At 32.4% G+C, this 27,624-nt stretch overlaps 1 protein-coding gene across 2 annotated transcripts; it reads right to left on the bottom strand.

Moving 5' to 3' along the window:
- Positions 1-476: 476 nt before the first annotated feature.
- LOC149896637 (brain-specific serine protease 4-like) lies at positions 477-25,078 on the bottom strand. 2 transcript variants are annotated; one of them, XM_090117600.1, is made up of 9 exons: positions 24,965-25,078; positions 17,975-18,411; positions 12,339-12,518; positions 5,384-5,653; positions 3,951-4,128; positions 3,298-3,490; positions 2,515-2,619; positions 1,657-1,764; positions 477-779 (listed from the first exon to the last, which is right to left on the bottom strand). In XM_090117600.1, the coding sequence occupies exons 2-9, from the start codon at positions 18,249-18,251 to the stop codon at positions 600-602; spliced, it is 1,491 nt and encodes a 496-aa protein (XP_089973726.1). In that variant the 5' UTR covers positions 18,252-18,411; positions 24,965-25,078; the 3' UTR covers positions 477-599. The 2 variants fall into 2 exon arrangements, with proteins under 2 accessions (XP_089973726.1, XP_089973727.1); XM_090117601.1 differs by lacking the exons at positions 477-779; positions 1,657-1,764 and adding an exon at positions 1,969-2,067.
- Positions 25,079-27,624: the final 2,546 nt, after the last annotated feature.

Below are 27,624 nucleotides of genomic sequence, written 5' to 3'. Positions count from 1 at the left end.
TTAAAAATCACACTGTTCAAAAGATTATTGGTTACTTATTTAATTACTTATATCACATGAAATTCTAGCAATTTTTTATTTAATTCAATTTAACGATAAGAATTGTTATCCAAGAGAGCTTTTTCTTAATTTTTAAATATTGGAAAACATGAAAAAAAATTTTTTTCAGTTTTCCATTTCCAAGTTATTATATGTGTTAACAATTTTACAAAATCTTAAATTTTACTTTCCTTTAAGCAAGATGTAGTACTGTATTCAGCTTTTAGTAGATTCTATAATGTCTTCATTTTGCAAGTAATTTTACAAATACATTTAAAATTTATTCATTTTCCAAGTCACTTTAAAGTAAATTACAATTTTTGTTCGTTTCCTCTTGTAGGTATAACAAGTTATCAGATATTACTTAACAATTTTAAAAAAGTATAATTTTTTCCCAAATAATTTACAAATTTTCATTTCCAAGTAAATATATAATTTTCATACAAATCACATTTTTTTTCAAAGCCAAGTCACGTACACAAAAAAAGTTTTATCATTTTTTCGTTTCCATACAAAAAAAATCTCGTATAAAAAAGTATGTAATTTACATACAAAAATAATCACGTATTAACCAATTTATCTATCCAGGGAACGAATTTCTGTATATTAGTGTATACCCCGGGAAGGTGTTCCCTTCCACAGCCGATTCCCCAAGAGACTAGCCCTATGAGGGTGCTTCGCCCTTCTAGTTTCATTGTTAGTGGGCCTCCGCTGTCCCCTTGACAGGAGTCTCGGCCTCCCTGTGTAATAAAAATATAAATAAATAAATATTTCAGGACAATTTTCACACACGGCACGATTTGATACCATACTAAGCATTCGCTTGTGTTATGGAAACTAGATGGCTGATAAACATATATATATAATTTAAAAAAAGCCGGGTTGCACTGGGGGAGTGCCGGCAGAAGTGAAAACTTGATTATTAACGTTGAGCATGTTTGATATTTTGGAATGGTATCCGTCTTACGCTTTTTCGATCAGGTCACGTGTCCTGACGCGAGTTTAACATTTTATACCCATTACAGAAAAAGTGCTCAACGCCGCTAAAGAAGTTTCACTTCAATAAATACTTATATAGATAATTAACACCCAGACACAGAGCAAACATTGATTTTCATCACACAAATATTTGCCCCGGGTGGGAATCGAACCCACGACCTCTGGCCTGGAAGGCAGGGCCACTACCAACTAAGCTAACCGGTCAGTCAATAAAATATAACATTTTAATATAATAAAGCGTTATTCTAGTCTAGTAGTAGTAGGATAATAAAAGCGCTTATATATTACTAGCTTTCCGCCCGCGGCTTCGCCCGCGTTTTCAAAGAAAAACCCGTATAGTTCCCGTACCCGTGGGCTTTCCGGGATAAAATCTATCCTTTTGGTTAATCCAAGTTACCCTCTATATGTGTGTCTAAATTTCATTATAATCGGTTCAGTAGTATTTGCGTGAAAGAGTAACATAGATAACTCATAACAAAACTCTGCATAATAGATATGGAGGCAGAGTTTTGCTTGTTACAATAATTATCATGTTTTTCTTCAAAAATTAAAATTATTATGCATTTGAATGTAATAAAACAACAATTAATATTAAAACTATTAAATAAATTAACTAACCTCTTTATACCCCGCACATAAGAAAACATCATGTATAGTTTCCCTCCGTCCGGCCGCGCGGAACCAACGCTGACATCGCTCGTTGGGAATCACTTCTACGTCTACCTCCTGTTAATGGGGAAATATATTTATTTAGTGGTTAATTGGGCATTTACTTAGTTGAAAATGTGAATTTATTGAGTGGGTAATTGTGTATTTATTAAGTGGGCAAATGTGCATTTATTTAGTGGGTAATTGGGCATTTACTTAGTGGAAAAATGTAAATTTATTAAGTGAGTAATTGTGTATTTATTTAGTGGGTAAATGTGCATTTATTTAGTGGGTAAATTATTGTTTATTTAGTGGGAAAAAATGATAATGAGTAAGAAGATGTATATAGCACTCGATTGGAATCACTTCTACGTCTACCTCCTGTTTGATTATGTTATGACGATGCAAAAGGGCTTTTATAAGAAGTCTGATTGAATTAATATTTTTTTTAGTTTGAGTTTGTTATATTAATATCTGTATCGGTATTAGTATTGATATTAGTGTAAGTATAAATATATTATGTTATATCGGACTTGATATTAGTTTAAGTATAAATATATGTGGAATCGGTAACTGTATCGATATCGGTGTCTGTATCAGTATCAATATCAGTATTTATACCTGTACCTGTATCTATATCTCTACCTGTATCTGTATTTATACATATATCTATATCTCTACCGGTATCTGTATTTATACCTGTACCTATATCTCTACCTGTACCAGTATTTATACCTGTATCTATATCTCTACCTGTATCAGTATTTTACCTTTATCTATAGTCTCTACCTGTATCTGTACCTATATCTACCTGTATCTGTATAATACCTGTAACACAGAAGGCACAGTGCTCTGTCCGTGCCGTGTTCGTCCCCAGCCAGCGACGGTCGCCATCTTGCCCGCTAGTTTCATTTGCTTTTGTGGTAAACACACCTGGAAATGGGAAATGAGAAATAATTAACATGTTTATTTCCTAACTAGCGGTCCGCCCTGGCTTCGCCCGTGGTATATGTTTACGTTTTCTCTTCAAATTCAAATTATTTTATTTGTCAGAATTGCGGTAATACAAGGTCACATGATTTAATTAATAAAATAGTCCACACAATTCGCCAAACAATTGGCATACAAATTCTTCACGATTAGGTACATTGCAGATTATATAAATATACATACATTAAATAACATTACAATTAACACGTTTTTATTAATATCACGATTTAAAAAATTCATTTAAAGAATAGAAACATTTTTCCGCTAACCATATTTTCAATTTTCTATGCATTAAATTTTTTGGCATTTCACGCAGTTCTTTAGGAATGTGATTAAATACCTTTATGCACATCACACTAGCATTGTTTTGAAAAAGTTTAGATTTACAGTTTGGCATCAATAGGCGAGTAGGAGTCTTCTTCTAGTCATATGAGTTGTGAGTTTAATTAACACAGTTGTGAGTTTTACTTACCGGTAATATAATATGTTGCTTGAATACGTCTCTATCTAGCTGTTCCAATGCCACATCATTACAAATGACAAGACTTAAAGTTGTGAGTTCTTTGTGAGTTGGAGTCAAAGTTGCGGGTTTTTGGTAATATAATTGTGAGTTTTACTTACCGGTAATATATGTTGCTTGAAAACAACTCCTCTATCAAGTTGTACTAGCGCAACGTCATTCCTGAAATCAGCTGGTTCATAAGACGGATGTACTTCCTTTCTTTGTACCGCGAATTCTTCATGCGAATATCTTTCGCCCGCGTCTCGGACGTCCCATTCGCCGAGACGGACTCGGAGTTGTGAGTTTGGAGTTCTAGAATGTATATATTAACGAGTTAAATAAGTTAATAGTTAAAAATGATGTATAGTATAAGCAGGGAAGTGGAAAAATAAATAAATATTCCAGGACTCACGGCACGATCTGATCCCATACTAAGCTTTCGCTTGTGTTATGGAAACCAGATGGCTGATTAACATTCATATTATATATAATTTTTAAATAAATACTTATATAGATAATTAACACAATTAACAAACGATGAACAATAAGTTAAGGTAAACGGCTAGAAGTGGATGAAAAGGAAATTAATCATCTCTCAACCAGACCAATCAAAGTGGCTTAAATATTCACTTACGTAGCAACACAATGAGCAGCTGTGATCACCCATCGATCAGATATAAGGGCGCCTTTACACGCGAGTTTCTTGCTTAGAAAACCAGACTTTATTAACGCAACCAGACCAAATAAAGTGACTTAAATAATATTCACTTACGTAGCGACACAATGAGCAGCTGTAATCACCCATCGATCAGATATAAGGGCGCCTCCACACGCGAGCTTCTTGCTCAGAAAACCAGACTTTATTAACGCAGCCTGCCATGGGTGGGAGCCGAAGCCGGTAGAGTGGCCGCCTACAATACGGTTCGATCGTGTGAAATGTTCTCCGCAACCTGAAGAATATAATAGATTGTAGAATGAGCCATGAGGTTAGTTGGTTCGATTGTTGTGTAATTTCACATCTTTTTTATATGTATGTCGTAATAATATAGGTATGTGTTATAGTTTATTTACTCTTTTGTTTACATATGTCGTGGAAAGATTGGCTGGAGAAAATTTGGCTTTGCAAATTAAATGGCTGATTGATCAGGCTATTTGTTTACTACATATTATGTATTTTATCAGTTGTATTTGAAATTTCTCAAACGTGGCCTACGACTATAAATAATAGTTTTGGTCATATAGTCGTGTCTTGTTTAGTTTTAATATTTTATACTACTGATTTTCCCAAAACCGTGTTCTATAAGTATTCATCTTGAGAGTTGAGACATTTCAACGAAAGAAAGGAATTTAAAAGGAATAGCATAGCCGTGTCTATTAATAACTCTACTCTATTGATAACCTTTATGACTTCTGAGATATTACAGGAATTATTTATATCTATCATTCATCACCTAACACCTAAATATTAACATACATTCAATACTCTACTATCTAAATCGATAGCTAATCCGCAACCACATCAAGCAAAACAAATAAACACACAAATAAACAAAAGATTGTGTGTGCCGAGCACACGTGTCAGAAGTGAAACTTCTTTGGCAAGATTCAAAAATACCAAAATCACCTTACTCCAGGACATGATGTGACCATGACGCGACTTTGAAATTTTATTCTCAACGCGACTAAGAAGTTTCACTTCAACAAACACACAAAAAGTGCAATAAAGCAAGTGCTATACAGGGTGCGTGATGATTATGATACGCAGTGCATTTTAAAGCGGTATAAATGTGGGAGTTCAACGATTTGGATAATGTACCTAAATGGTTTAATAATAAGGTTGAAATTCATATAAATTGTTGGTCTAGTTGGATAATATCATCTATTTTGTTGATATCAGTCTGAAGCTGAAAAAGTGCAGTACATACTTTGGAAATCATGCAGTACATAATTTAGTTTTACTTCAGAAACAGTCAGTAAATTATTTGAATGAAGTTTTTGAATAAGATTTTACAAAGTTGAAAGTACACATTTTTATTTATTGGCAAAAATCAATGAAAGACCAACGTATATTTTATTTTTATATTTAAATTAACACATAATTCCAATACAATTTTATGCACTGCATCTTCAAAACATATAAAAAACCGACATGAAGTGTGTACTATCGTTGAACAACCACACCATGCAATGAACAAAACATCTCACCCGGATAACTCGGTCTATTAAGACCGTGCACTGGCACATAATCATCACCACCATCGTGGCCCAAGAACGGGTCCTGGTGGAACTCCGTAGTCTCATGGTACGAGGGTTTCACTTGGAAATAGTTCCAGTCGGGTTTTGGCCGGGTTGAGTCAGGTTCTGGCCGGTTCGAGTCTGGTTCTGGCCGGTTGTGCGCAGTGTATATGTAGACTGGGTCGAATTGGTTTGTGTACGTGTCTTGTGGGAATGTGCCGATGATCTCTATAAGGTCACCTGGTTTGGAATTGTGTGCTGTTTAATTCATTTGGTATGTTAAGTTTTTAATAGTCAGGGCACTGAGTTGGTTCAATTTGGTATGTTAAGTTTATAATAGTCAGGGCACTGAGTTGGTTCTGCTTGTGTCTCTGGTAATTGTAGTGTTTTGATTTCAGTCTTATGGTTGTGAACTATACTTCATATTTAAAATAGTTTTTATAGGGATTATAAAGTTCTGTGCTACAGTAAAACCAAAACCAACTCAGTACGTTTTGGTAGTTGGTTTTGGTTCTCCTAATGTGTCAATTCTATTCAAATATGTTTTGGATTCAGTCTTTTATGGCTCTGTCTATGTTTATATTATTATCGATAATTTGTAACTATGATTGTATTTAAAATTGTATTCATTGGTATTATTAAGTTCTGTTGGTTCTGCTACCAGTTAAGTAACTGAGTTGGTTAAAATCGTATTCATCTATATTATAAAATTATTAACTTCAGAAGCTATTTTACCTTTTAATTGTAATTTTAATTGATTGTAATTTGTAATATTTAGCTATAAGAACTTACTACATACTAACTTTTTCGTGTCGTGTTACTGTAAATGGAAGACACAGGCTCCTGAAAAACAGTTCTTACTATCTTAGGAGCCTGGGTCGCTCTAATTTGTTAAATGTTTTAAGTGAAATAAATGATTTAATTATTTATTTATTTATTCAAATGTTCTACGTTTCATGCCTTATTTACATAAATTGTGCAAATCACTGTACAGTACAGTATCTCAAATTTTACTGCTAAAACATACGTAAATTGAACACAATTTACATTTATAGCATTGTTAACTTGAACAAGACTATTACTGACTGACAATTAGGTACTACCACAGACTAATAATAATGTACTACATATACAACTACCACAGACTAATAATAATATACAACGTACTATTAAACGTTTTTTTACTACGGCTGTACTACCCGTTCCTGTGACCCGTTCGCTTCGAGTTGGCCGCTCCCACCCTTCCCGCTTCACCGCACTGCACTCCAAGACAGACCCTGTTACTACCGTCAGCAACGCTATCACGTGCGCCCGTCCGTCAATAATATCGCTCCCGTTGTTTTTGGTTATGTTATTTGATCGTTTTGATAAGTTTGGTTATTATTGTTAACTTTTATATATTTTTTTTCTGCTATTAGCGAGGAATTCGCTGTAGTAAGTAATTATACGAACTGTTTTTGTTATTTTATTTTTCGGAGTGTTATTATTTTTTTTGTCGACGATACCAGTTGATGTGTCTGTGACGTCATTTTGTAACGGTCATTGACGGCCAACTCGAAGCGAACGGGTAGTAGGTAACTATTTAACAATAGAGATGACCTCTACCAAGTTATTGGCTTGCGAAGGCATATGAATTAAATAAATTTTATTTCATATCTTTAGTATCATGCTCAACAATTACATTCACTATAACCTCTTGTTCAACTGTATACAGTAATTACCTTTTCGTTATGTTAACGGTGCATTTACATCAAACGAGTGAATGCTCATTCTAATTTCTAACCACACTATGTCAAATTTTTATAGCGTAAACAGCCCCCCTAGACAAGTGGCTTTCTATTAGCGTAAAGTTCAATAGAATAGATTATGAATGTATGAGATTGACGTAATCAATCGACGTCGTCGTCGTAATCAAACGTCAATCTCATACATTCATAATCTATTCTATTGAACTTTACGCTAATAGAAAGCCACTTGTCTAGGGGGGCTGGTGTAGAGCATCCTTTCGTTGTTCTTAGTGCGTTCGAAAAGATTATATGCAATGTTATAATACAGAACAACACTTAAGAGCGCATATTCTATTTAACGCAAGTCAAAAACTCCGCGATCTATTACGATAGATCGCGGCTTGCGCTATCCTTTTACTATGAACAGCATAGGTCCGCAGGAGAGCGCCGAGCAACATGTCCTCTCTCTGGAAAGGCTCGCTGCCGACTGATTTTAATCGGGTCGCGCGCTGTGTTTTATAGTACTTTAAAAAAATTTGTAGAAAAATAATAGAGGTACCTTAGTTGATTTTTTAAATTTTATCTTATAAGTAAGACATTCTTTTATTGCAATATGTATAAATTATATTCAATAAAGTCAAATATCTTGGTGAAAATAATCATTTTGTCGACTATAATTTCAAAAAAAATTCACATTGTTCGGATTTTAATTTCGTAAGTTAGGAGTCCAAAATAAAAAAATCTTTTAACTAACTATTTTAATAAGGATTTTTGCAGTTAGTTAAAAATAATTGTGTGTTAGATCTGTCAGCAATTTCAGATATTTTTAGCTTCGAAATTGACACTAAAAGTGAAATCAAGTAATCATCGGCTCAGTTATCTTGATGGTATTCAGAAATACTGTATTAATTGAAAAAAACTCTTAACTAACTACATAGACAATAAAATTTCCTAAAATTATTAGTAATTCATATGTTTGTAAGATAAGTGGTTGATGGACAATATGGTTTGAAAAATCACATATTTGAGCCAAACAGCGCACGGACAGCGTACACGGCCTTAATACGAGTTTTCGTTTACACTAAAAGATTACGAAAGCATGCTCTTGCTCTTACTAGCTCTATGTTCGTTTGATGTAAATGCACCGTTCGACGTACTTTCACATAAATTACAAAGTCTAATGAATGAATGAATGAATGAATGAATGAATGAATGAATGAATGAGAACTTTATTGTACACACCAAATTACAGACATCACATAAAATAGAATACACATAAATACACATAAATTACAAAGTCTCAAATTATATCATTGATTACATTTAGTTCCGTGCAATGATTGATTACGTACCTATATGTAATTATTACGTACTTACTTCCGTACTTATAAGTGGTATTTCCACTTTCATTTATGATTTGAGTTCAAGAAATTACTAATTTTCCTTATAATGCTTACATTGCAAATTCTAGATTATTTACTGTTGAAAATGGGTACCTACAAATCTATACGAATATTATATAAATAAATTCTTATATATAAAATTCTCGTGTCACAATGTTAGTCTGCATACTCCTCCGAAACGGGTGGACCGATTCTCATGAAATTTTCTGTGCATATCGGGTAAGTCTGAGAATCGGCCAACATCTATTTTTCATATGTACCACGGGCGAAGCCGGGGCGGACCGCTAGTAAATATATAAATATTTCGAGACAATTTTCACACACGGCACGACCTGATCCCATACTAAGCTTTTGCTTGTGTTATGGAAACCAGATGGCTGATAAACATACATATATAATTTTAAATAAATACTTATATAGATAATTAATAAAATAATATAAAATAGATATAAAACTGAAGATTTTGTTTGCTTGAACGAGCTTATCTCAAGAACAATGGGTGCGTTTTAAAAATTATTTAACTGTTAGATCCATTTATCGAGGAAGGCTACAGGCTATATATCATCATGCTAAGACCAATAGGAGCGGAACAATGCGGGTAAAACTGCGGGGCACAGCTAGTATACTATATAATTATCCTTATAATGCTTGTAGTTGCAAGTCTAGGCTATAATTTTAATATAGAAAACAAAGTCGTGTAAGTTACTTAAGAACGGTTGAACAGATTTTAATGATATTTGATAAGGAAAACTGTTAAATTTGTAAAGCTCACAGTTATATAATAATTGTGTTGTATAATTTGATGATTCAATTGCTCTGTGCAAGGTCTAATTGAATGCCTGATTATTCAGTTAAAATGTTCTGTAACTGTAATTACTGTCTTACATAATTTTTGTTATTGCATCAATTATTTTCTCATTGCTAAAAGAATACGCTAAAGGTTAGGAAGTTTTTGTAATAGCATAAATTTTTAAGAGCTTTAATTTCATTTAGTCAGGGGTCATTGTTATAAATTTATTAATTAAAATTAGGGTCATCAAAAACGTCCCAAAGTCAATTTTATACGTTCACTAGCTGTATCCCGCGGTTTTACCCGCATTGCTCCACTTATATTAGTATTAGCGTGATGATATAGCCTATAATCCTATATCCTTCCTCAATAAATGGACGTTGTAATAATTTTCAAATCAGACCAGCAGATCTTGATATTTGCGTGTTCAAGCAAATAAACAAACAAACTAGTATAGATTAGAAAACTCTGCCTAATACACGCATAGGCAGAGTTTCGATCCAGACATATTTTTTTTACTTTATTTGTAAATAGTAAGTTAGACTAGTTGTTTATTATACCTCAATAATTATATAATATCATAGTCGACAAAGGAATAGGTGGGCTGCCCGAAGGTAAGCGCCACCGCTTAATACACATTTGTAAATGCGTGCTATAACTTCTTCGCTTCGCAAATGGATAGCCAGCTTTATAAGGTAAAAGATAGAGAAAAGATTGATGAGAGAAAGGTAAGGGAAAGGTTAGCAAAAGGATACGAGTAATGCATGAATACGGGACTTAAGTGTACCAAAATTGCATTCACAATCGATAAAATTACATACTTACATCAGTCCAAAATAACCTAATTGTCTCAGACAAAGCGAATTTTGTACCGAACATGTAATTATTTGTAACTATTGTCTCAACGCTTGAACGGCTATACTTTCTCTCGAATTTCACTTGATCTCCGCTTTTCACTTTCTTTACCATCACCATGTTAAAGCAGTATTAATTCCAGTGTGGAAAATTGACAGCTATATAGGTTTTATAGCGCCATCACTTTCCCACGCTGGATGTAATACTGCTTTAAGATGGTACCCCTAATTGCTGTATCGGAGAAACTGTAAGTGATAATAGATGGCGCCACGTTATGCAATGTGGACATGGGAGTTTGTTACGCGAATGTCGACCTAATTTTGATGTAAATAATGGTGATTTTGATTTTTTTGGATTTGGAAAAGTGCATTTTAGGGTTGGTAAGACATAACGATTAGGTAACATTATTAACGGTGCAATCTTGCTACTTTAATAAATGCGAAAGTTAGTGGATAGATTAACGTCATTATTTCACCATTATCAGCTGATTTATTAATACGATAATATGTACACTGTTTTTACTCGGAAAAAATGCGGGTGTACCTACACTGGTCTCTCGGTAGATGGTGTACAATTAAACGCTGTGTATTCTGATGTGTACATTTTTGACGCCATTACTTGAGACACTTTTCAATGCGTGTTGAGAGATTTTATTGAATGCTACATACGTTTCTAATTTAAATAATCTTTTTACGTATACTATCATTATCTGTATAGAAACAGCATTATTTTGCTCTTGTAGTCCAAGAATTTCTTTAGCACAGCCACATTGATGTCGAACTATTTGCAAGTTTAAAATTTATTTTAGTATCCCAAATATTGTTATCCATTGTTATTATTTACTGTTACGATACACAAATGTTAGAAGCAACGACGTGTTCATTAAAATGAGGATTAAATAATTACTTTATTGCTATTAATACAGAGTGAATTTTACAAATGCTTATTAGTCACAACATAATATCTTAGTAAAATTAGTATTAACTGCAGTACAATTATACCTATAACTATCTACTAATATCATTTTCCGAAAATTTGGACATAAAGATATTTGATAAATACTTTTACGTAAAAAATACTAGGTAAGCTTATTTCGCCTAAATTAATAAACAGATTGTTTCTTCAAAAAAGTAATATAGATTTTTAAATACTAAATATCTAGCAATAGTGAAATAAACGACTTTTTTTAACATCATTAAAAATATCTAAATTCGTAACCAAACAAAAGATCCTACTATACTAACATAATTTATCGAAACAAGTATAAAAAACATTACTATTGGTCTAGATCCGAATATAGGTCGACCTTCACCGGCGTGATAATAAAATGCCAAAATATAAAAAAAAATTATATAAAAATGTAGTCTATTAAAAAATGTATTAAAAATGGGTTTGCTGGAAAAGTCCTAGACAGGGCATTTTAATTAATTTTTAAAAAATATTTTTATTAATTAATTGCAGTACTTAATAACAAGATAATAAAAAAAATATAAGAGACTTGAAGTATGAAACCTACAGAATGTGCAGTCATAGGGTTTTCTAATATTTACCTGGACAAACTGCTAGGTTGGCAGTTGGCAGGTATAAACAGGCATGTCCGTACCGTTTACTTTCACTTGATGGGATGATAGAAAAAATATCTATCAGCATGAGCGCTGTTTTATAACAAAATTGTTTATTGTCTCAACACTGCAAAATTAATAAAAATAAAAAGATTTTTTTCATAATTAACTAAAAATATCCTGTCCAGGATTTTTTCGGCAAACCCATCTTTAATAGATTTTTTAATCGACTGCTTTTATTATAAAATTGGTCTCTTTCTATTATTACGCCGGTGAAGCTATGTTCGGATCTTCTACTATATAAAAACGTATATTATTTTGATTAAAGATTAAATTTTTTCCTAAATATATAAACAAAACAATTATTTATATATTAAAAAAACAAGTTTTAAATCATGAAATTATAATAAGAAAAGTAACTCATGAAATATTGTGACCGATCCTTATTAAGTGTACCTACCAATATTGCATTAAATCTGTCCGTAAAGTCGAAATCGAGTCTAAAGAAGTAGCTTACAAACATACAGGTGAAGCTAATCGAGTCTAAAACAGTAGCTTACATACAAACATACAGCTAAACATACTCACTAGCATTATGAACGACCGGCGCGATCTCCGTAGGCTTTTCAGTCGTGTCCCGGTCCACACAGCACGCCCATATCATCCCCCCAGAGCACAGATCCAGAGGCTTCCCCCCTGCAAGCACGCACGATATGCTCAGACCGCAGGAGTACCGAGCACCACGGTATCGACAGGTCTGGGGTATCACTGAAAATGTATAATAAAATAATATATTATAAAATAATATTTATAAATGCCAAAACTGTGTGAAGAACACGCATTACACGCATTGCTCCACTCCTGTAGATCTTAATTCTTAGCGTGTCGATATAGCGAGGCGATAAAACCAAAACTAAAAGTAATTACACAAAATGCTTTGACAAAACCATCGCAAATGTTTTAATATAATTGTTTATGAAAAAAAATCATAATAATATGTATTACCAATTACCATGTCTCGTAGCCTTCTCGTAGCAATCGTTAGAGTGTGAAAATACTAGTAATTTTTTTTTATCGAGTCTATTTTATTATTTTATGTTTTTAATCAAACAGAATCCTGCATAAATATTAAATACATAACTAATAGGAAGAAGAGGAAGTGATAAAATTATAAATCTATACTAATATTATAAAGCTAAAGAGTTTGTTTGAACGCGCTAATCTCAGGAACTAATGGTCCGATTTGAAAAATTATTTCGTTGTCAGATAGCCCATTTATCGACGAAGGCTATAGGCTATATATATAGACGCTTAGACCAACAGAAGCGGAGCCACGCGGGTGAAACCGCGGAGCACAGCTAGTATTCTACTAAAAGTGTTACAGACACATAAAAAGCAACCAACATAATATTGTTTATTATCACAATGGTTGTTCAGTACTTTTAACCTCCGACATGAAAAAAAGGCTTCGATTTTATAAGAGTGCAAATGATTATTATTTACTCAATGCAAGTACCTATTTGTCTTTTTTTATAACAATTAATTATTAAACAGTTAATTTTATAGCGGTCGTTAAAATAAGCTAATAAAAGAAGGAATATACGAGTAACTTTGTATTTTAAGGTTCAATAAAGACTATTTATATCAGAGATTATTTATAGTTTAATAACTAGGTACGTAATAATTTATTTTACAATAAAGTTAAAAGCACGTTTTTATACCAACATAAATTCAAAAGAATTATGTCAATATATTTTTGTAAAAATAATTATACCAAAGAAAATTGCCTCTTCCATATCCAAAGAATCATCAGTTAAGGGCATCGCTCTTTTTTTCTCGAGATAAACGTTTGATTTTGTCACGATAAAAGTGGTTTATCGCAGATAAAACCAAAACTAAAAGTAATTACACAAAATGCTCTGACAAATATCTTGCAAATGTTTTAATATAATTGTTTATGAAAAAAAAATCATAATAAGTATTACCATGTCAAGTAGAAAACGTAAAAGTGTGAAAATTAGAGCTAACTTGGTGATTTTTTTTTATCGAGTAAATTTTAATATTTTATGTTTTTGATTAAACAGAATCGTTGAACATATCATCTAGTTTGATATATATTTTATTTTTTAGATTTGGTCTTGCATATTACACGTATCATCTAATAGAAGATTGGTTATTTTGCTTTATGCGCCCCCTGGAAATTTTAAAGAAGGCAGGTACTATGGGGTTTTTATACCCATAAAAAATGTAAAATGAAAGAACCTTGTAGATTAAACTTTTAATCACTCTTCCACTGTTACAATTAACAATGTTTCACCACAATGAGTTCAGTACATACAACTTAGCAGGAGAATTAATGAATTGTGTCTTGATAAGAGAAAATTAACGGTCGAATCTATTTGAAATACGGTCAAGTGCGTTCCGTTTCGGAACGCCACAGATAATAAAATATAGATAACAAAAGTGGCAACGCCACAGTATCTAATTACAGTCTTCCAGTAATTATAACACAATTTACGTAGACGTCGTAATTCGTAGACCGTAGTTGTCAAACGTTGAGGCTTCGAGCTCAATGATTAGAAAAACATCTGATTAAAAACTATCCGTTTTCCCAGAGTCTGCCTATTTATATTACACCTGCGGTCCGCCCCGGCTTCGCCCGTGGTACATATTTCGCAATAAAAGGTAGCCTATATTCTTTCTCAGGGTCTAAAGATTGTCTGTACCAAATTTCATCAAAATCGTTCCAGTAGTTAATATGCGTGAAAACCATACATACATACATACATACAAACCTTTCCTCTTTATAATATTAGTATAGATTATATCTCTCTCCATAATACACGGGTACCACGGAAGGAAGATACCCGGTCCTTTGGAAGGCTTACGTGGGGACACAGGTCCAACACGCAGAGGCCCTTTAGGTAGAGAATTTTGTGGGACAATGGGACAGGACATTATTATATTATTTTAGACCCCATAAGTTGATGTATGTTTATTGCAGTAACAGTTTGGAAATATATGGTGTATGTGTATGTAAATTTTGAACATATTATATGTTTGAATGTCTAATTGCATTATTACATGATAACATTTTATTAATATCAAATCTGAATATATCTAACTGCAAACGACTGAATATAATACTTAGATGTATACATATACATATTATTTTATATGCAACTAGCTGCTTCGCGCGGTTTCACCCCCGTGGCTCCACCCCTGTTGGTCGTAGCGCGATGATATAATATAGCCTATAACCTTCCTCGATAAATGGGCTATCTAACTGCTAACACCGAAAGAATTTTTCAAATCGGACCAGTAGTTCCCGAGATTAGCGCGTTCAAACAAACAAACAAACAAACTCTTTAGTTTTATAATATTAGTATAGATTTTGATACCTTAACGAATTCAAATTTTTAAATACTTACTAATAATTCAACTATTTGTTTTAGGGTGAAGGAAAAAAAAAGTTTTTTTATGAGTATTCATTGTACCATGTAAGTAGAATTGTGATGATAAATTTAAAAATAATTTCGTTTATCGTTATATCAACTTCTATATATATGTATAATTAGGTATCAAAAACTTATAGGTTGTACTTGTATTATTTTGTTTTTAACATAATATTATTATATGAAACTAGCGGTCCGCCCCGGCTTCGCCCGTGGTACATGTTTACGTTTTCTCTACATAAGAACCATCCTCGTACTTCAAGGAATATAATAAAAAAATAATTATCGAAATCGGTTCAGCCGTTCTCGAGTTATGCGCTTACCAACACATTTTTCGATTCATTTTTATATATAAAGACTAGCGGTCCGCCCCGGCTTCGCCCGTGATACATAATATTTACGTTTTCTCGACATAAGAACCATCTTCGTATTTCAAGGAATAAAATAAAAAAAGAATTATCGAAATCGGTTCAGCCGTTCTCGAGTTATGCGCTTACCAACACATTTTGCGATTCATTTTTATATATAAGAAGATTACACGTGAGGCCGGGTTAAATATTAGTTTGAATGTAATAAGAATGTTCTGCGATTCTACACAGCGACCTAATTGATGTAGATAGTTGATAACAAATCGCAGCAAGTGAACGACTATTAGCTAAGTGAGGGTAGTTGGGTCGAACGTCGTATAAACAACGTCCGAGCCCCTAGGCACGATTCGTACGAATTGCCGTATTATTATAGTACTCTTTGGTACGAATGCGCCAGCGGTATTTTATAGTATTCGACAGCAAGCATGTTTTGACAGGAAATAGTGACAACTATAATGACAACGTTCATCCACTAAAATATTAAATCAAAAGTTACGTCTAACATTATTATAAAAAGGTACATTCGATGCAAGAATAGACATCAACGCGTCACCTCACCATAATTTCTACGATATTTATAACCCATAGGTACATCTAACAACAGTGATTATCATCAAATCGCGTGTTCGATGTAACGATAGTAAGAGTGATGCAGTGAAAATGATATATTGGTGTTGAGGTTGTTCACCGTTCATCGCGTGGTGTGTTGTGGTATGAAATTGTAATGTTTATTTGTTTACTTATAGGCCAATTGATTATCAGCTCACAAATGTTTACATTGACGAGGCTTTAAATTTGATTGTAATAAAATATTAATGAATAAATCGCGGTTAAAAACCGTTAAAAGTCTATCTGCATGAAAAACTTGATTTCATTCGTGACCTTTTGACCTTTATAATTATTTCACGGCGCGCTATCAATGTTGATTTTTCACATCTTGATAGCCTTCCTCGATAAATGAGCTATCTAAAACCGAAAGAATTTTTAAAATCGGACCTAGTTCCCGAGATTAGCGCGTTCAAACAAACAAACAAACTCTTCAGCTTTATAATATTACTATAACAAGTACTTCAATTAATTAATAAAGAACAAATGAGTGTCTTCTTGAAATCCGTTCTATTATCTAATATCCACAAAATTTCGTAAACATTTCGTATATTTTTCCATAACGACAATTTAAACACATTGCAGAACCTTTTGTTTGATATGGCGAAATCATTTTGCAAGATTAATTTTAAACAAAGGATAGAAAAGTTAATCTTTAATTTCCCGCCTTTTTCGCGTCAACATCACAACATAGTACAAAACAAAGACGCTTTCTCTGTCCCTATATCCCTATGTATGCATCTTTAAAACTACGCAACAAATTTGATGCTTTTTTTTAATAGATAGAGTGATTCAAGAGGAAGGTTTTAGTATATAATTTATTAGGTTTTAGACAAAACGCGCGAAAAGCGTAATTTTATAAGCAAGTCCGTTAACAAAACATACACATAACAAATTTCGTAATCTACCATCTACATTAGAAAGCGTTTGAGAATCAATAACGATGACTAATCAAATATAACAGTTGAATAACATTATTTTTATATTAGGAAGTCAGTTAGATATGTAATACATTTTTTATAAAATTTGCTATTATGAATTTTCATCAGGAAAATGCACGAAAATGTATGCAGGAGATTTGCATTCAAAAGCAATTTCCATGAATGAAAATGGAAAATAGATTCAATATTTTGTTACTTATATTAATTATTAATAAACACATTGTACTTAAATAAAATAATAGATATATTCAAAGTATTACTTACAATATGTTTATTCTAATAACAACATATCTGCAAAATTTATTTAATTCTATGATATAGCATCAAATTATGTAAGCTTTAGGCGTTATTTCTTGTGTTATTATTAAATTACCGTTAAATTGAAATACTGCTTCAAAATGTGACATTAAATACAAAAAAAAAATACAAAAATCTTTATTGTTGCATAAACATTTTGTAGATAATACAATGCACTAATCTCCACACTAGGATTCCCTGTGTTGTGGAGAATAGTCTCTTCCAGCTTACGTCTATTTACACAGTTTATACAGAGGTAAATTCTTAACTACGAAAATACATGCAATATGCTAGTTGAATAAATTTCTGAGAGTGAATGAGATAGGATGGATGTCTTGAGTGAGTTTGTAGAATTATTTTAATGGTCTAAGGGTCTGAGGAAGTTTTCGGTGTGTTCGTCGTCCAAACCACAAAGGAAATTTTTTATATGTTAAATAATTTGTAATTAAAAAGCCTCATACAAAGAGCTTAACTTAGCTTCTATAACTTTAATTTCGGATAACCAATAACATAAAAGTTCGTATGTAAAACTTAAGTAATTATAAATTAATACTCACTTTTCCCCAACAAATCCATAATAGATTCGTCTTCCTGTGACGAACTGTATCCACCATACGATCCCTTCCGCCTGCCCAATGCGTCCAACATTAAAATATCTTTCTCTGGACCATTATTCGGCCTTCGCCTATCCGACGCCTCCAAACTGTCATCCATTGTGAAAACGTCATTATCAGAATCCGAACAACCCGCCAAATGCACAAGCCCGAAAAAAAATAAAAACATTCTTCTACGAATTTTGAAATTTTGAATTCGCGCGCTCCGGTTTACGCACATTTCACTCTGACACAATTTTGCACATAGCAACACTGACGTCCTCACGCGTTCGCGCCAAAATCGGAAGTAACGTCTGTATAACTTCACTTTCGTTTCATTTTCTCTGTTACGTGTTGTTTTATTTATTCTATGCTAATGCGTTACGCAATTTATTCATTATCTGTGGATTGGATTGTATGTAATTATGACATATCACATTTTTAAGATTTATTAAGATTTCGCGTGTTCTTGACATTCTAATGTGGAAGTTTGTTTGGTTTGTTTTATCTGTTTTAATTTTTTTTAACTACCATTATTAATTTAATGTGTGTTTAGGAATTCGACTTTCGAATTTTTTGTGATTTGAATTTTTGGTTTTATTATCGTTGATATAATTTTATATTTCAAGTAATATTATTTTGTTTTCAGTTTTTTAATCATAATACATAGTTACTTACATTTAAATACTTAATTATGAAACCGTTTTAAACATTATATTATATGCATTATGCATAACCTAGTTCCCACAAAAATTATAAATGCGAAAGTAATTGTGAATGTGTGTGAAGATGATTTTTGCTGTTCGCAAAAACTACTGATTTGGCTTAAATATAATTTGCAGATAGATTGTGACCTAGAATAAGATAAGTACGATTTTTGCTTTATATTTTTATTTTATTATTTAACCTGGTATGGCTATTTAATTCGGATTTTTATTATAAGTATAGGCTCGATATTATTCTATAGAAAAGCTGTGCCCCGCGGTTTTACCCGCATTGTTCCGCTCGTGTTGGTCTAAGCGTGATGATATTATTATAATGCCTTTTTTGCCTTTTTTGCCTTTAATTATAATGAAAATCCTTCATCCAGAGATTATGGGCTTTCTAACACCGAAAGAATTTTTCGCACGAGTAGGTAGTTCCTGAGACTAGCGCGTTCATACAAATAAACAAATTCTTTAGCTTTAAAATATTAGCACAGTATTACAATATCTATAAGTATTAGTATAGATTTCCCGTAAGTGTGTAATTTATTTAGTATAAAGAGATAAGTTAGAATAGAATAGAAAACACTTTATTGTACAATGCACACAAAAACAACATTTACAGAAACGATAGGTAACTTAAAATAAATGTATAATTTGGCGGTCTAAAAGCGATTTCTTCCAGTAAGTTATTACCTAATACCTACATTATTTGTTGTTAGTCTAATTGAAAAATATACATCATTATTTTAATTTATTTTTACTCCTTAGAAAAATGTTAAACATAAAGTATATTTTTGTAGGACAAAAGTTGAAAGTTCGTGATTCGAACAGTGTGCAAAAAATTGAGCAATACAAGACATCCGCATATAAATTATATCATCACTTCTCTAATTGGTGAAGGAACATTATTATGAAATAAGCATATATAAAGAAGCAGTTACATCTACCACAGATAATATAATACCACAGACTAATAATAATATATGTAGGTACCGTATTAGGGCCTCTTCTTAGAGTATGTATTAGCCTCTTATTTCCAGACAGTTTGCGCCGAATTGAACTGACTGGCAAATTCAAATTATGATCTCAACAACCAGCCATGGCCATTGCGGTCATAGTTTGAATTTGCCAGTCAGTTAAATTCACGGCGTAAACTGTCTGGAAATAAGAGCTCAGCAGAAGTCGGTTTTTTTAACGTAGTTATTTTTATTACACACTACAGGATAATATTAATAGTTTATGATGAATGTCTTGTTTTTTGTGTTTGTTTCTTTGTCTGTTTATCTGTTGATCACATAAAAACCGACGGGTAGATTTTGATAAAAAATGAATACGGTGATATACCAATATAACGTTCAACTAATAGGCTACATTTAACTAGGGAACAAAATAAATTGTGCAATGTGGTCATTGGATAAGTCTTAAAAAATGATCGCATTTCTCACATAAATGTGAGTGCATTCTGTTTATTTTCAAACAAAGGATTTTTTCAGTCTCAAACCCTAAGCTCAAACCCGATTCTACTATTGACCACTGTACCAAGAAAGCAATGGAAAAATTCTTCACATTATTGTAAGTACATATTATATTAAAATTATAGTGAGTGTATTACAATATAAATAAGTGCTTTTCCCTTTAGTCGATAGCACTTTCTTTCAAAACGTGTACATTAAGAACCATAAGGTTGCCAGGTTAATAGCCATAATATTACATAACACGGATTAAACAATCTCGATCTCATATAACTTCGATAAAGTATCAAATCCTCTTGGTCTCGCTCCAAACTTTCTCGTGACTTTCGAAACGATTTCAAAACTGTAAGGACGTAAACACCTTAATTATGTCAAGTTAAAGTCGACCTTACTGCAGTGTGTATAGATTTCTAAATTGTAAATAAGATTTAGTGATGATTATCATTTAAATATAAAGTAAAATGGTCTAAAGGGCGTGGAAATAGAATTTAATTTGCCATGAAAGTGTCACGGAAGCGGCTTTCTTAGGTTAATGATTAAGACCGGCTGGTTTCCGATGGCATTCCAGTCTAAAAATATATGGATATTTATCTAACATGTCTAGTTTTCAATAAGGGTTAATTTCTTGAGCTACAAGTCAAATAGTAATATTTTGTTACGGCACTTGTTGAAGGTAAAAAGTAAATACTTAGTAAATAAGTAGGATGAATAAGGAAAAAAATAATGCCCTTTATCCTAAAAGTCGAATTTCCTAGGTAATATGTTACATTAGGCCGCCTGTCCATCTGCAAGAAAACTTGCGCCAGAAATGTCCGACAGTCTGTCTGGCAGTAGCTTGCAAGTCTAATTCCACGTTTCCACCTGCAAGTAGACTTGCAAGCTGCTGTCAGACAGACTGTCGGACATTTCTTGCGCAAATTTTCTTGCAGATGGAAAGGCGGCCTTATTTATTAATTGATCAGTTCAACTATTTTGTGTATTCTAAGCATTTTGAAGATCAAAAGAAAAAGAATCCAAAATCTGATAGCAATAATTATCCAACCATCCTAAAAATTCAATTACTTATTCAATAACATAAATGTAAAAATAACCTCAAAATTGATGGTCATTGTGACCTTTTATGTCAAAAATTAAATAAAATAACTTTATAAGCAATCCATACATAACTTTCTTACATAATTCTAACCTAAGCTTTAACGACGACCTATCCAGGTTAAAAATAAATTACCAGTATATTACATTATCTGTGGCATTACATAATGTAATTTAAAAAGAAAGCGCTGACGTCACCAGCAGAACGCTGCTCTTCGCGCGAACAGCTTTCATTTGCGCGCGAACGTAATGCCATTGCAATTTGAAATTAGAATGACATTGATTGCTTTTTTTCGGAAATTCTGAGTTGCCATGTTTAAAATTATTGAATAAATAAGGAAAATTTGACGGTTTTGACTGAAATCGGGTTATAATACGGCTGTAATTTATTTGTTTTATAAATTTCTTTTGTATTTATAACTAGCGGTCCGCCCCGGCTTCGCCCGTGGTACATGTTTACGTTTTCTCTACATAAGAACCATCCCCGTACTTCAATAATATAATAAAAAAAGAATTATCGAAATAGGTTCAGCCGTTCTCGAGTTATGCGCTTACCAACACATTTTGCGATTCATTTTTATATATAAAGATTAGATAGTTATTGTTTTAATATCTGAAATACAGTTACAATTTATAGAGTTGTAGCCTAACTATATAAAAAAGAATTGATTTTCTTTAAAATAAACTGAATGTTGTTAAAATTGTGGTCAAATGTAAAAGTTTCAAAAGCTAACTAGCTAGCTAATATAAAAATGATTCAATATAAAAACTAATATTATGCATCCACGCTGCGCGCATAGCGTCATTTTTAAAGTGAAACTTTTATTACATCGTCTCAAACTTTTGGTCTGTGTAGCGCATGTCGCGTGACGGTCGGCTGCCGACTGCCGAGTAGGTATAAAGCAGTCTGCAGTGTTCGGAACCGTACAATACGATAATTTTGTGCCAAAGTTTCACTTTTACCGTGGTTTCATAAAACCACACAACATTTTTTTTTCTTAACCCTTATTAAAACGCTGGGAGCTATACTTCAATTATTGTTAAATACTTTTTAAAATAATGGTCACTCTACTAAGATGTAACTTAATTATTCAACTCGTTATGATTTAACAACTTAATTACAATCTTAATGACATCTGATAACGTAATCACTAATCGTAAGTGTGGAGACAGTAAAAAAGTCCAATGTATTTTTTAACGTAGTCATAAATATATAAATATATGTATATACTATATATTATTACTAGCGGTCCGCCCCGGCTTCGCCCGTGGTACATATTTACGTTTTGCTCTACATAAGAACCTGCATCCTCGTACTTCAAGGAATATAATAAAAAAAGAATTATCGAAATCGGTTTAGCCGTTCACACGTGATGCCGTGACAACGCGAAACGGGTGCAAATTTTAAATTGAAAATTATTGAATCTAAAATAGACCTAAAAGAAATCAAAATACCTCAACCACGGTCAATAATTTCATAAACACATATTTACAAAGAATGCCCAAAAATGTCATACGTTCCAACCTTGAAAACCTAAATATAGGTACTCGTTCTTCGTAGATAGTAATTACTTTCATAAAACCCACGAAAACGCTATTAAATCGTGCATGTCTTGTCATACTAACAAAATAACTGAAGTATGAATACACGACATTTTAAAATGGTGAACGTTTAACCTACTTCCGCGAAAATCGCATTCTTAATACTGACATTGAGGAAAGTATCATCACTACATAGTATAAAACAAAGTCGTTTCCTCTGTCCCTATGTCCCTATGTATACTTAAATCATTAAAACTACGCAACGGATATTGATGCGTTTTTTTTTATAGATAGAGTAATTCAAGAGGATGGTTTTAGTACATATATAATTTGTTATGTTTTAAACAAAGCGGGCGAAGCCGCAAGTTACCCGGAAAGCTCCAAGTTAGCCTCTATATGTGTGCAAAATTTTATTGTAATCGGTTCAGTAGTATTTGCGTGAAAGAGCAAACATACATACACATACATCCATCCTCACAAACTTTAGAATTTATAATATTAATAGGATAGGATAGAATTACAAAGTACTTCTTCAGATTATCCTACAAACTCTTCCTAACATTAGTATAGATAAGACCTGCCCCCCTAGACAAGTGGCTTTCTATTAGCGTAAAGTTCAATAGAATAGATTATGAATGTATGAGATTGACGTTTGATTACGACGACGACGACGATTGATTACGTCAATCTCATACATTCATAATCTATTCTATTGAACTTTACGCTAATAGAAAGCCACTTGTCTAGGGGGGTAGATACTAGAAAGAGATACCCGACCACGTTTCAACTATTAACCCAAACATTTTCCAAAAACTCAAAATGAACGTCACGACAATATTTCAGGTCAAAACATTATCTGACGAAACAGAGCGAGTCGAGAATAATAAACTGTCGTAACATAAGATTCGCGGATGCGAACACAATAGAAATATAGAAGTGAAACAAAATTGTATGTTATGTAGCTTCACCCCTGTTCCATGTCTTAGTCTTTTTGAAGTAATGACGAACGATGAAATAAAAAATGACGCGATTAAACGAAAAATATTATTTCCATTTTCAGGATTCACAAGAAAAATCTAAGTATATGAATGAATGAATGAAAATGATTTATTGCTTTGAAAATATATACGTAAAACAAATTCAATCAAAGGGCGGCCTTATCGCTAGGTAGTAATCTCTACCAGGCAACCCAAATAATCAGAGGAAATATAACAATTTGTTGTGGGTGAGCAAAAATAAGGTAATACATAGTTGTATTAATAAAATGTACAAAATGTACTGTATAACTTGATTTTCATGCCTTTGTTTGCTCGTTACGTTGTTTAATTCAACTCGACCGATTTTGTTGCTTTTAGCATTAGAGAGCTCTATCAGATTTTAGGCCCTTTTTTCAACTTCAGTCAACGAAGTGTCAGTTAATTTTTCTTTTTTCAGAAATAGGTGTATTATAGCAGACGATTTAACAGTTTTTTTCCTTACAATATTTTGTGGAAGGCTTCTTTAGAAATTGATGAGCACATGTTATTTATATTATGCTTAAATACTTTACAAAAGGACTGATAAACCACACCAATTTTAAACAAATGGTAATATTTCTGAAAATAGGCCATTTTCTGCGATTATCTTTTTAATCGATTCTTCCTAACCGAAGATAAATTATAGATTTTAGAACACGAATCCTACTAATATTATAAATGTGAAAGTTTGTGAGGATGTGTGTGTGTTTGTTACTCTTTCACGCAAATACTACTAATCAGTTCAGTAGTATTTGCGTGAAAGAGATGCAATGAAATTTAGCACGAATTTTGTAAACGAATGTTACTCTTAACAATATTCATACATTATTATTTTTCATAATTAATATAAATTACCTCGTATACGTTGTAATGAAATTAAATTTTAATCATTCTAATGGATTTAATTCTTTGAAGCTTAGGTAAGATATCCGAATATGCTTTGATATAGGTTTAATTTCATTGTGTAAACCGTTTAACTACATTTTTTGTTATAATTTTGTAAATTATTTACGTTAAATAGGAGAATTATTATAGACCTTTATTTAATTTTAATATACTTTTGGTGTATTTAATAATATCATCCAATCGATTGATTTTCATTCAAATTTTATTCTTTTGACTTACCGCCAAATCACTTAAATATTTTATTATTTATTTTTTTTATATAGCAACTTTATATTTTACGCGTGCTATTTTAAATAGCAACACCGCGACACTGTCGCGTCTCACCTACGCGACGGTCACCTGAATGGGAGGGGTTGGCAACATTTTAATTTACTACATTATTTTACAAGTCTATTGTTGCGTTTTGTAGTACAATTTTGTATATGTTGTGTAAGAAATAAGAGGCATTGTAAATTGTAAGGTAGTAAAAATGAAGACGTAGTGTATTTCTTCAAAGAAGGCAAGACGTTCGTCTGTAGAATTTTGTATATATTGTGTAAGAAATAAGAGGCATTGTCAGGTTGAAAGAATGAATATGTACTTTGTGTATATTTGTATATACTGTGTGTATATTTCTATTTCTGCAGAGAAGGCAAGACGGTAGCTCTATCTTCAGAAGATGACATTAATTTGTCCTACGACGACTTCGCCCGGGTTGAACCGTGATGAAAACATAGCATATTACATTATATGGTAAATATGTAGGTATTTCTAATTATAACTTATATTATAAGTAAAATACATATATAAATATTCGAAAGTAGGTAACTCTGTCTGTCTGTCTCTTCGTCACGCGTCAATTGAACAGATTTGGATGAAATTTGGTACAGAGTAACTTGAGACTCGACAAAAGAAAGGTTTATCTCGGAAATCGGGAACGGTAACTGTGCGGAATTTTTTTTACCACGCGGGTGAAGCCGCGATCGGAAAGCTAGTAGCTTCTAGCTTGTGTTTTTCTTTTTTAAATCAGTGTTTTTATTTTAAAGTTTTCCATTGTGTGTTGAATTAAATGTCTTTTCTTTCTTTGTAGTATTATTATTGTCCGAACAGAGTAATTTTACCTCCAATGTTTAATTTTAATTCTAAGTAAATTAAAGATTATTTAACGAAAGGTTGACTATCCCTGCGCCGGCGCTAGAGAGAGGCGTGAGAGCGATTTGAAAGCCACCGGTTTTACTTTTAATTTTTATATTTATACCGTCAATGTATCTAGGTTTTAATGGTATCTAGGTTATGCTACATTTATTTGAAGAACAATGGAATTGATTTTTTTTATTATTTAATGTCGGAAGTTCCTCGGCTGATTTTGACCGCACTTTCGGTTTCAATTATAAGCTACTAGCTGTGCTCCGCGGTTTTACCCGCATTGCTCCGCTCCTGTTGGTCTTAGCGAGATGATAATAAGTATATAGCCTTCCTCGATAAATGTGCTATCTAACACCGAAAGAATTTTTCAAATCGTACCAGTAGTTCTTGACATTAGCGCGTTCAAACAAACTCTTCAGCTTTATAATATTAGTTTGGATAAAGCATTCTAGTAGCAAATGTTGTAGGCTGGTTACTATTTTATTGTGTTTCATGTAACAACTATATTCTATTAAATAAGCTTATAAAGGAATAACCAAGGGAATAATAACACATGCTAGTTTCTTTCTTATACTTATGCAAAAGCAAAAAAGTTTTATGGCAAAAAAAAATTTCTCGTATGTTTTAAATTTTAATCTAAGCACAGAATACCTAGAGTACTCATAATGTCTTCCTTTAAATATATATAATGTAGACAGTTTTAGTTAGGGCATGCAGAACCGAGTCCGGTTCCAAGTTTCATAAACCCGGTTCCAAATCGAGCTCAGAACTACTACCGGTTCTACCCGGTTGTTTTATAGTACCTCGGAAAAATTACGAAATAAAACAAAAGTAACTGTAAAAGTACCTGATGTGCCTTTTATTTTACGCGGCTTGTGTTTTATTTTATTAAATTGATAAATAAATAAAAAAAATTTAATCTTATAAAATTAAAAGCAAAAATTTCAAATATCATTGTAAGTAGTCATTATTCTTCTATAAAAAAACTAAGTAATACCATGGGTAATTTAGAAGCTAGTGCTCAAGTTTAGAACATAAGTATAGGTCTAATCTCACTTTCACTGTGACGTCACTTCCGGTTCAAGTATAAGTTATGCTTATTGTAATCACTTAGTAACTACTGAAATGTTGTGTAAGTTATCAAAAATTGATGGTAATTTCTGCACTAGCTTTTACCCGCGACATTGTTTGTATAAAAAAGTAAATGTGAAATAAAAAGTTGAGTGTTTATTATTTTTTATCTACTTATATTAATAAATATAATGGATTTAGGATTAATATTGCTTCGTATGATGACAGGAGAGCAAATTAATTCTCTACATCTATCTCTATTGTATATACATTTTTATAGTTACTTTTTAAAGAGTTATTTATTATCGAGAAAAGAATTTTCAAATCGGTCGTAAAAAATGACTCTACATTATATCCACACTATAAACACTACACTTGCTGAGTTTGAGTTTGAGTATGCCGGTGTCAACTGATAACTAATTGCTATGACGATGATGTGCTTCTTAAGTTCGGGTTGAAAAAAAACGTTTTAGTTTTAATAATTTATGTTGAAACTAAATTTCCGCCCGCGGCTTCGCCCGCGTTTGCAAAGGAAAACCCGCATAGTTCCCGTTCCCGTGGGATTTCCTGGATAAAAACTATCCTATGTGTTAATCCAAGTTACCCTCTATATGTATGCTAAATTTCATTGTAATCGGTTCAGCAGTTTTTACGTGAAAGAGTAACAAACATCCATACATCCA

This window comes from Colias eurytheme, chromosome 28 (genome assembly GCF_061535395.1).
Source record: "Colias eurytheme isolate Ceu_HAF_F1 chromosome 28, ilColEury1 Martin Lab GWU primary, whole genome shotgun sequence".
NCBI lineage: Eukaryota > Metazoa > Arthropoda > Insecta > Lepidoptera > Pieridae > Colias > Colias eurytheme.
Note: the sequence above shows the minus strand (reverse complement) of the source record. Positions and strands in the feature narration are given on the sequence as shown.